Source organism: Trachurus japonicus, chromosome 9 (genome assembly GCF_045865225.1).
Source record: "Trachurus japonicus isolate A0001 chromosome 9, Traja_1.0".
Lineage (NCBI taxonomy): Eukaryota > Metazoa > Chordata > Actinopteri > Carangiformes > Carangidae > Trachurus > Trachurus japonicus.
Genome location: NC_140915.1, coordinates 34,537,695 through 34,548,496, shown reverse-complemented (window position 1 = coordinate 34,548,496; position 10,802 = coordinate 34,537,695). Strand labels below are relative to the sequence as shown.

General features: G+C 42.7%; 2 protein-coding genes across 2 annotated transcripts; one reads left to right on the top strand and one right to left on the bottom strand.

Moving 5' to 3' along the window:
* The first annotated feature begins 334 nt into the window (after positions 1-334).
* On the top strand, positions 335-8,000 carry dph7 (diphthamide biosynthesis 7). Its single transcript, XM_085787611.1, has 10 exons — positions 335-375; positions 666-838; positions 2,492-2,625; positions 2,709-2,796; positions 4,378-4,472; positions 4,588-4,745; positions 6,468-6,540; positions 6,618-6,683; positions 6,815-6,987; positions 7,401-8,000. The coding sequence occupies exons 2-10, from the start codon at positions 707-709 to the stop codon at positions 7,808-7,810; spliced, it is 1,329 nt and encodes a 442-aa protein (XP_085643737.1). The 5' UTR covers positions 335-375; positions 666-706; the 3' UTR covers positions 7,811-8,000.
* A 1,161-nt stretch (positions 8,001-9,161) lies between these two features.
* Positions 9,162-10,734, bottom strand: mrpl41 (mitochondrial ribosomal protein L41). The gene is made up of 2 exons (XM_085787612.1): positions 10,624-10,734; positions 9,162-9,802 (listed from the first exon to the last, which is right to left on the bottom strand). The coding sequence occupies exon 2, from the start codon at positions 9,762-9,764 to the stop codon at positions 9,357-9,359; it is 408 nt and encodes a 135-aa protein (XP_085643738.1). The 5' UTR covers positions 9,765-9,802; positions 10,624-10,734; the 3' UTR covers positions 9,162-9,356.
* Between the last annotated feature and the right edge of the window lie 68 nt (positions 10,735-10,802).

Genomic DNA, 10,802 nt, shown 5'->3' with positions numbered 1-10,802 from the left:
AAATGATATGATATAGGCTAATGAAAATGAAAAATGTGAAATTTGCCGTACAAAATGAGTAAGTTTATAATAAAGGTGATGTCCTTTTCTTCATGGACAAAAACATAATCACACTTTTGCAGTCAATTATAATGTTTATCTTGATTTTACACACTATATATTGTTCAAGTTGAGTCCAAAAGTTGATAGATTGAGCACAGTGGAAGAATAAATGAGTTAAGGATTCTCAATATCTAAAAATTTAGAGAAATATAGACCAAAACCGTTTGACACCACCGTGCTGCTGGAGCGCTCATGACGTGGGCTTTAATTGGTCACGTGACCTGCCGTCACTACTCCCGAGCAGTGCGGGGGTTCCACCGGGCTGACTTCCATGTGAGTTTTGTTGATAACGGCGAGTTGTGTGTTTGCTTTGTATTAAATTAACGTGACTTTAACTCCGGACATTTGAGCTACGCATTTTAAAGCCCGCTTAGCATCAGAAACGATGCAGCGCTGCAGCCAGTTAATCATAGCTTTGCTCGCTAGCTAGCTAGCTAGCTGTCAAACAGACTCGGTTAGCTCAGTTAGCCTACAGAAAGTTAGCTAGATAACACAGGATGGACGTGCTACTTATAGACTTATCCGGACTTATGTGGGTTCACTTCCGGGGACTGTGTTTTCAGCTGCAGCACCAGCGCGGTGATGTTATGCGGAGCAGCTGGCCATGGCTTGGAAGTCGAGGACCCGCAGTCTACAAGTGTTTGACACGGAGCAGAGCGCTGACACGGTGGAGTGGTGTCCTGTTGCCCCCAACCACAGTATCCTGGCCTGCGGGACATACCAGCTACAGAAAGGGGTGAGGTTACACAGCAGCAGCCCCCCCAACACCCATCCATCAGCTGTCATATGGACTGTCACTGATCCTCAGATTAATGTCAGTATGTTTATAGTGTAATTAAAAACAGACAGTACTGACCACACAATATTGAGACACTAAACCGTCATGTGTGGTGGACATTAGCATTATTCTCTTTAAAATAAGTGAATTATTCTTTGAAGTAGTCTCTGTAGTTTTAGCGTTGTGGCAACCTGTTTAAGTCTAACCTACTGAACCTTGACTGTACTAAACCTGGGAAAGAGTAAGGACGACAGGATGAACCTTTCTGAGACTAAACTATGTTGTAAAGCCCTATAGTTAAAGGACAATTCCAGGCAAATTCAACCTGGGGTTATAGTTTCCTAGTATTTTAGGTCTAATGAATCTGAAGATATTTTTAATGTCTGTTCTGCGGTAGTTATGTCTGTTTCTGCATCACCACAGCAGCGTATGATGGGAGCAGACCGATCTTACTCTGTTTAGGCTGTTTACATCTCACAAAACTGCATTTTTTTCCCACAGACAGCGTCAGATGTCTTCAAACATACACCGAGGGGTTTCTTTATTTTAAGAAAGCCGACGTGTTTGTGAACAAAGCTGTAATACAAAGTCTCATGCAAGAGTCAAGTTGACATCTCAGTATGTTTATAGGTAGAATAAACAATATCCAGACTTACTCTTACTGCTACGAAGACGTTGTGGCTCTGAGTTGATATTCCTTTGTTGATAAAACAAACAGGATCTTCAGACGACCTGTAAACATACTGAGAAGGTCAACTCGAATCTCACGCGAGACATCGCGAGATCTTGCAGGACTTGGCGAGACTTTGTATTACAGCTCCGTTTACAAACATGTCCTCTTTCTTGAAGTAAACAAACCCCTCGGTGTATGTTTGAAGCCATCTGACGCTATCTGTGGAAGAAAAAAAAAGTGGTTTTGTGGGATGTAAACAGCCTAAGATCGGTCTGCTCCCATTATACACTGCTGTGGCGACAGACACAACTACTGCAAAACATGAGACATTAAAAAGGAAATCTTCAGATTAATTCTTTTAGACCCAAAATACTAGGAAACTATAACCCCAGGTTGAATTTGCCCGGAATTGTCCTTTAAAGCAACAAATGGGGTCATTATAACATCACCTGTGGGACACACATCCATTGATAGTGCACCAAGATTGTTTTTTTGCCTCAGAGAGCTCATCTTATGACTGGGAATGAGATAACCAGAGGCATGATGGAGTATAAGAATGGGCTGCAACCATTGGTCAGTTGGCACAACCCTGAGCTACTAGAACCTGTGGTTCTGTGTTGTGTCCCTCTAGAAAATAAAATCATTGCACATTATATTTCAATTGTTTTTGACTCTCCACAGGCAGGCCTAAAAATAAAAAAAAGACCTAAAAACAGGATGCTCTTGTTCAATGTTCTTTACTTTAAAACTCATTCAGCAGTGCACCTTTCTAGGATCTATCTCCAGTACAATAGCTGTAGTAGTGTTGTTGTTGTCGTTGTGGATTAAAACAACTTCACAAGAATTAACAGTGTTTTTTAAATGTCTCTCATGAGTTTTTGTGACTTTACTTTCTGCATATTAATGAAGCTGCTGCTCTCTACCATGTTCCCCTGTAGACAGGGGTAGAGGATGCCGCCCCCAGCCGGACCGGTCGCTTGTACCTCTTTGACTTTTCCCGAGAGAAATCGATGGGTCCTCCTCTCACTGAGCTGCAGTGCATTGATACGGTGGCCATCTTAGATATGAAATGGTAAGAAACCAGCTTTCACTGTGTGGTTGTTGTTGTTATTTTAGTTTAGCTTCTGTCTCACTGGCTCTTTCACATGCTCTCAGGTGCCATGTGCCGGTGTCGGGGAAGGCGTTGCTGGGAATAGCAGCTGCCACAGGGGAGCTGCAGCTGTATTCTATGTCAGATGGTCAGGTCAGCCATCCATGTCTTTTTCTTTACACAGTCAGCATGCACAGTTTCTGACAGGACATACGGTAATTTAATATATCATTGGTCTCCAAGGTATTTCAGTTGAAAACCTTCCAATCAGTCATGTGCCATTGTCTTGTAGAGCTGCACCTGGTTACAGACTGGCTTAATGTGAGACTGCTGAGGTACAACATAGACTATACTAAATGTCTCTTTAACACAGGTGTTGTTTGTGAATCCTGTCTTATTTATTTCATTATGGAACTAAGCAGCTACAATATATAAAACGTGCTATATGGATTAAATTGTCTTTTGGTTATAAAAATAAGTAAACATCTAAACAGTCTGTGGTGGAGACATCAAACTGCTCTGTGCTGCATAGAATATGTTTATGTATTTGCGAGGTGAATATGTAGTTGTGTATGAAAATGATGATGATGATGATGATGAAATTCTTTATTCAGTCATCATAATACAACAACTATCAACTCTACAAACAGTATCAACAAGGTATTGACTGAAAAGGCACAGGCAGAAGCATAATGGTTATATTAATGCCTGTCCTACATAGCAAATGAAGCTACCCAGCATTCTTACAATATAAAAAAAACCAAACAAACATAAAAACGAAACTAAACCAGAAAAAAAACGATAACCAACAAAGTTAACAGTAATTAAAGGGACAACGAGGAGTTTCTCCATCGGCAGAACGAAAAATTCCGCGACAATAAAAAAGTCTCATATTAATGTGGATGAATCTACATTACCCACACTTGTTAATGGGCCCATTTTTGATAAATATATCGTTTTGTCTCTATCGTTATTTGGTTGTTATAGTGGTGGCGGAAATGTTGGTCGAGCCGACCAGTGTTTCCTTACTTTCGGTTTCGCGGCGAGTCATGAGAATAATGACGCCGAATCGCCGTTTATGGTCGGAACTACGACGGTATGTGATCGTCTTCGAACCTCTGACTTTAATTCTTGATGAATGAAAACATGAGTCTGTCTTGCGCCGGTCAAAGAATTTCACAGTGCGTGCGGAGGCTCAAAATGTAGTGTGAAAACGCTTTTCCAAAACTCCTCGTTGTCCCTTTAAATATAGAGTAGAAAAGAAAACAGAGAAAAAAAAAACATCAACATTTGTAACCTTCAAAAATTGCCCTGCATACCTTTTTCTTTTTTGAAAACAGAAAATGAACTACACATTGGTAAATCCATGTTAGCGTCATTCCATAGTTTAACTCCAACAACAGATATACATCTCCTTTTAGTCTCTTTTCTAGCTTTTTGTACAACAAATTTACAAACATCTCGCAAATCATATTTGGACTCAAGTGTTGAGAAAAACCTTTGTACACAGACAGGGGGCCTGTACCCTGAAGTTACCTCGATAAGCTCAAATCCTGCTTCGTAGTACAGGCCTCAGGAGTATTGTTGTGGTTGTTCAGAGGAATGCAAGATTAAGGGTTAGTTGGCTGGAGGTTTAAACTGATGAGGTCTGGCCAGTGCAGGATGTGTGTGTTAGGGTGTGACTGTGGTAGCTGTGGTAGCCACTGTGCACTCAAAGATGTGTGTATCCAGTAGGAAGGTAGCCGCAGTCTGCAGACTCTGAGCAGTTTGGAGGTGGGGGCGGAGCGGCTGGCTCTGTCTTTGGATTGGTCCACCGGAAGGATGGACAGGTGAGATACTCGGCGTCATCCAGAGCCAGAGCAACAGTGTCAAAGTTTGGATGAAGAGTGAGTGACCGTGGTCATGTGACGTGTGTCCCCACCCTCTCCCTGTCTGTGTCAGCAGCAGCGATGTGCGCGTGGTGTGCAGCGACTCTGCTGGATGTGTGAGCGTGCTGTCTCTGGCTGACGGCGCTCTGAGCACCGTGGCACAGTGGAAGGCCCACGACTTTGAGGCCTGGATCTCAGCCTTCTCCTACTGGGACACACAGCTCATCTACTCTGGTAACAGTCTGTACTTCCCCCATCTCACTGTATGGTACTTAATTAATATACCATCAAATTCTCCACTCCTCTCCATTGTATTACACTTTAAAAAAACAAAAAAACAACATCCTGCTCCACAAGTAGAATCTGATGGAGGTCAGCAGTCTTCTCCATGACAGCGGAGCTACTGAACCAGACTAAGGCTGTCTTTACACTACAGGCCTTGATGCCCAATTCCCATTTGTTGCCTATATCCACTTTTTCTGACTGTCTAGTTACATGTTCTATCAGAAATGACCCATATCTGATATCTGCTTTTACGCCTGCTTTGCCTGCATGAAACAACCTGCTGAAGAGGAACGAAGCTAGTGAACTTTTTTTAAAGACCGGAGATTTATTAGGTCACGTTATTGTTCCATAATAATTATAAACATTGGTGAGGCGTGGAGCAGAGCAGCTGACAGCGACACTGTGCAATCCCACGTCGCCCTAAAACGGGCTATACAAATAAAATTGCCTTGCCTTGCCTTGCCTTCTTGGACACATATGTGTACATGTTTGTTTTTCTCCTTTTGATTTCTAATTGGCTCGTTTCAGTTTGCCGGTAGACAAACGTGAAATCTGGTGTTTCTCTCTTTCACACTCCCTCGCCTGCCCTGGATCCGCATAGAAATGAATGTTGGAGGAAAAAGACCAACAAAAATGTACGAAAGAAAAGTAGGAAAGATCCGATCGGTCTGTTTAGACTGCAGATGTATTGGCAGATATTCGATTTGTATCTGATATATTTTCACATATAACGGGACTGGATCTGATCTGACAGTATCCGATTCCATGCAGGTTTTCCCCGTTTACATGTTCATGTTACAGATCTGATCCGTGCCACTTTAGAGGAAAAAAATCAGAATTGGGCCACTTGAACCTTGTAGTGTAAAGACGGCCTAGAGACCATTTAAAGGTTCAGAAACCTTTGCAGGTGTTTGGAGTTAATCAACCGATTAGAGTGTGACACCATTAGGTTACAATAGTAAACTTTTTCACTATATTCTCATTCTTTGAGATAATGAATTTTGGGTTGGCATTAAATGTAAGACATAATCATTACAATTAAAAGACATAAATACATGAAATATTTCAGTCTGTGTTTAATGAATCTATATTATAAATGAGTTTCAACCCTATTTGAATTGAACTACTATTGAATTTATTGAGATGCACCTGTGCAGCAGGTTGTTGTTAGTAATTTTCTTACAGATGGCAAATGTTATAAATTGTTATCTAGAAACTAAATGGACTGTTCACAAATGGTTTGGAATAATAACTAGGTTAGTAGCAGCAGCAGCAGCACAGGCCACTGTGGCTGAATGTCAAAGAGCAGCAGTTACAGAGTCAACAACAGTGAGCACTTGTTGCACAACAGAGGAATAATTATAATCACACATTTATTCTTTCACTGTGGTCTTTACATAGGTCCTGCATAACATAGCAATAATATAATACTTCCAGTATATTATTATTTATTTTTCTAGATACATACATTTGATGGTAATTGTGCTGTTGACATCCTCTGTAGCAGCAATTCTTGCCTGTCCTTGTTTTCCATGAGCCCTTCACCATGAATCACGTTGTGTTTCTCCATAGAAGTGTGCGCACACACAGAGTTTGTCTTTCTTCGTCTTCTGGAACAACTGTAGTTAGTGAGTTTGAGTTTCTTATAAACCATCTGTCTTTCCTGACCAGGTGGTGACGACTGCAAATTGAAAGGCTGGGATCTCAGAGTGGGTCCCTCCTGCCCCACTATGACCAGTAAAAGGTGAGGAATGATGCATTCCATTGGACTGTCCATTTACGTAAAGGCCAGCGATGACATCTGGCCTGTTCCTCTTGCAGGCACTCGATGGGCGTGTGCAGCATTCAGAGCAGCCCACACCGGGAACACATCTTGGCTACCGGCAGGTAAATCTCCCAGTGAGCTACGTGCCGTACCCCGGCGCTGTGTAAGAATTTAGTGATGGCGACTCCTATCAACCGCTGTGGCTCTTTGATTCGTGTGGTTGACTCGGTGTCACCGACCTCTCTGTCTGCAGCTACGATGAGCAGGTGTTGCTGTGGGACGGCAGGAACATGCGGCAGCCTCTGAGTGAGAGCGCCCTGGGTGGAGGAGTGTGGAGGCTGAAGTGGCATCCAGCCCATCAGGACCTGCTGCTGGCAGCCTGCATGCACAACGACTTCCACATCCTCCACTGCCAGCAGGCCCTGGGTGAGATGTTTGATCTGTATTCTGAAATGTAGTAACTTGGATCTTTAAAATCAGTTGTCAGATTTAGCAGACTGTAGCTCTTAAGTGTCACATATTAAAAAATGAAGGCCAAGCTTGCTGCTATATACAGTATATTACTACTTTCACACGTGTTTAGCTCAGTTGGTAGAGCAAGAGAAGATTTATTTCTGCCATTAATGGAATTCCATCTACACTCAGTACCCTGTTTTCTACTAGATGTTTTTTATTTGACATTCTTTGTTAAATTTGTTTTTTTAATATCGTTATGTTGTAGTATTTATTATGTTATTTAAAATTTTAAATGCATGTGCAAAGACCCTGCAGAACAAACCTGTGGTCAGGACTGTTTGTTTCTGCCTGTGTAACCGTGTTTCCTCCCTGTCGTTGTCCAGGTGGCAGCGGAGGAGCTTGTCCCGTCGTAGCCTCCTACATCCTCCACAACTCCTTAGCTTACGGAGCCGACTGGTCCCGGCTGTCCCTGGACAGTCCCCTCCCCTGCTCCCCTCAAGCTACAGAACCAAAGGAAACCCTCGCAGAGAGCAGAGGACACGTGAGGATTCAGTACGAGTCTCCCACCGCCAGCTTCGACACCTCCCTGGAGGACGACAGCGGACAATACATCCCAGAAAGCGTGGCAGCGCCACCTACCCCTCCTACCGCAGGCCCTGCCCTCAACCCTGACCACGACGCCCCCTCTATGTCCTGTCTGCTCGCGAGCTGCTCGTTCTATGACCACATGCTCCATGTGTGGCGCTGGGACTGGACTCCAGATGAGGCTCCACAAGAAGCCGAGTGCTGCTGACCCTGAGGAAGAACGGGCTGAAAGGACTCTACAGCTACACCTTCCATCAGATTCTAAAACCAACCAAAGTACAGCTGAATATTCAGACCAGCAATCACGTGGGCCCAGTCACTTTGGAGTTGTCATAATTAACAAAACCCTCTATTTTCATAATTATACTGATTTTTATAAACTTATATTTAAACACAAATTGTGTGTAGTCTTCTACTGTGTATTCTCAGTACAACCATTCACCTGCAGCCCCTCCATTTGTAACAGCTTTTAAAGGCATTTGATGTGATGTTGATGACCAGCACAGGTTTATTACACGAAGTGGGACCCCTGCAGTGTGTGTGAATGCTTATGATGACTATTAAAGGGCCCATTTGTAAATTTTCCCTGTTGTTTACGTAGCCACTGTTAGCATCAACATTTCATTTCTTCCTTTCTTACAAGGAAGAGGTGATGAAATGTCGTCTGAGCAGCTACCTCTTAAAGGGATATTTAAACATTTTGGCAAATTGGCCTATTGCCATAATCCCTATAGTCTTAGTAGTAGGTTCATCACCTTTAATTGTGCCGTGATGATTTGATGAGTTTGATGAGGGAAAGCCGGAAATACTGCGCACCGTGCAGAGCTCATGTCTCTGCTCCGCCGATCTAAAAGCAGCTTTCCCCGACAATTCAAGGTAATGCACATACCCCTAAGACTATAGGGATTATGGCAATAGGCAAATTTGCCAAAATGTTGAAATATCCCTTTGACAAAAGACTACACTGATCTGGAGTCAGAGAGTAACAAGATGAGTCAAACAGGCTAAAACTAGCTAGTTAGCATGCTAACTTCAATAGAAGAAAACAGCTACATAAACCTGTACACAACTGTTGATGAGTAAAGGAATGAAGTTTGATGCTTAATGCTTAATGCTAACATTAGCTGTGTAGCAATAGGGAAATGTACAAGTAGCTGCTTAAAGTTTCAGACTGAAACTCTCCTTATATGCAACTCTGTGCTCTTCTGGGTGCTTAGTGCTCCTAGTTTGTGGCTGGTGACATGATTCCAGCCCAGACGAGCTGCATGAAGGCTGCATGGTATTAAGGTTCCCTTGTAGAGAACCGCTTCCTCCACTTGTTCCAGGCTCTGTGTCCCTGGCAGTGTGAAGTGGTGACCTTCACCATATAATGATTTTGGAAAACTTTACATCACAGCACTACATATATGGAAATATCTCAAAGGCACTTTTACTGCTGGTTATGATCTTTACACTTTCTGACCAATACAGTTACATTGACAGCTTCTAGGATCACTAGTACATATCTTGACTGTTGAATATTTGTTCAATCAAAGTGTAATAAAAGAAAAAAACAGAAGTAGTCGTTGCAGTGAATTTTATTGTGAGCCCTCATGAATAAACCCTTGATAATCAGCTCAAATAATTTAACTGAAGTTTACAGTAAGGAATGAACAGTTGTGATCACTAGTCCCCTGTGTGCTGAGTCTCCTCAAAGTTCCACAGTCAGTAAACACTCAGTGCCTGTCTTCACAAATGAAGCACCAAGCGCATCTTTAGCGCACATAGTTCTTTGGATACAGCTTGAAAAGCTTTCCTTCCTGTGTGGGCTCAAATCCATATTTCTCCAGCTGTTCTTTGCTGAAATTGCCGTCTTCAAAGTCTTTCTTTATCTGCGGTGCCACCACTTCGTCAAACACACTTTGCGCCGTCAGCGGAAGTTCCGTTCCTTTGGGGGCACGGTACGAGACATAGGGTTTGAGTTTGAACCCCTCCAGGTGGGGCACCACAAACTCAGGGATCATGGCCCTTATGGACAGAAACTTTTTGCTGGGCAGGCTCAGTCCGGTGGGTCTTGAGCCCCTGCCTTTGTTATGAGTCCTCGATCCACGCTTGCTGGTAAACTCAGACATCCTGTCCGCTCCTCTGACCAGACCTTTCATCAGATTGGATAACACACCCATGGTGCTGCTGTATTCTCTCCGTCCAGAGCAGAGAAAACCTGTGGAGAGGAGAAAAGCCCAATCACTATGGTGAAAAAGTCTTTTTGAATTAGGTTCCTAACTAAATTGAATGTCCCAGCTGGTCCAGTTCAACAGGAGGTCCGTGATCCCTAGGGGGTCTGTAGAGGTACTGCAGGGGGTTCACAACATTTTGGATTGATTAAACTTCTTTTTTCATTTCCACATTTATGTTACAAATAAAAACCTCAATTTGAAAAGTTTGTCTGTATGATTATCATGCAATTGACAGACATTGATGATATTGGCATTGGTATCAGGTCTGTTTATCAATGGCAGTGGCATGGCCCCATACTCACTGTTCCTGTACATGTTTACCTGTGTCTGTGAAGACCCCTGCTCTATGTGATAAAGAACGTAGCAACAATGCCATCACGAAGAACATGCATATTTAATTTCTACTATACAATAATCATCAACTAAATACCTACAAAATGTATGCATTGTGTAACTGTTAATTAGAAATGAATGTTATCTGCCACGTACCAACATGATTCTAATTATTACTCAGTTCCCTCATCTTAATTTACACTTAATTCATTTACTTTACGTGTAAAGCAATTGAGTTATGAAAACCAGAGGGACTAACATAGCTATAGCAGTTTGACAGTGTTGTGATGCTACTAGCTAGCTAACTGAGCAGCTAGTGTAACTTTAGCGGTCACTCAATGCTAGACTAGCATTGTCGGCTAGCAGGCTAATTATCGATTTATTAAACCACAGTATAAACACCTCTAACCGTTCACAATCCAAACTCGTCATTCATTTTTCACATTGTTTATAAAACCGGCTCCTCTCTCACCTTGAGCACACTTCTCAGTCCAACGCCAGCGAATGTGTCCCGACCGTCCAGTGAAATATCGCGCGATTCGCCGAGAAGCTCCGTCGTCCTCCAATCAAAACCCGACATACTGGAGCTCATCTGTCAATGATTGGCCAACGAGCTCACTACGCCAGAGATCACTTCAACAAGGCGAATTC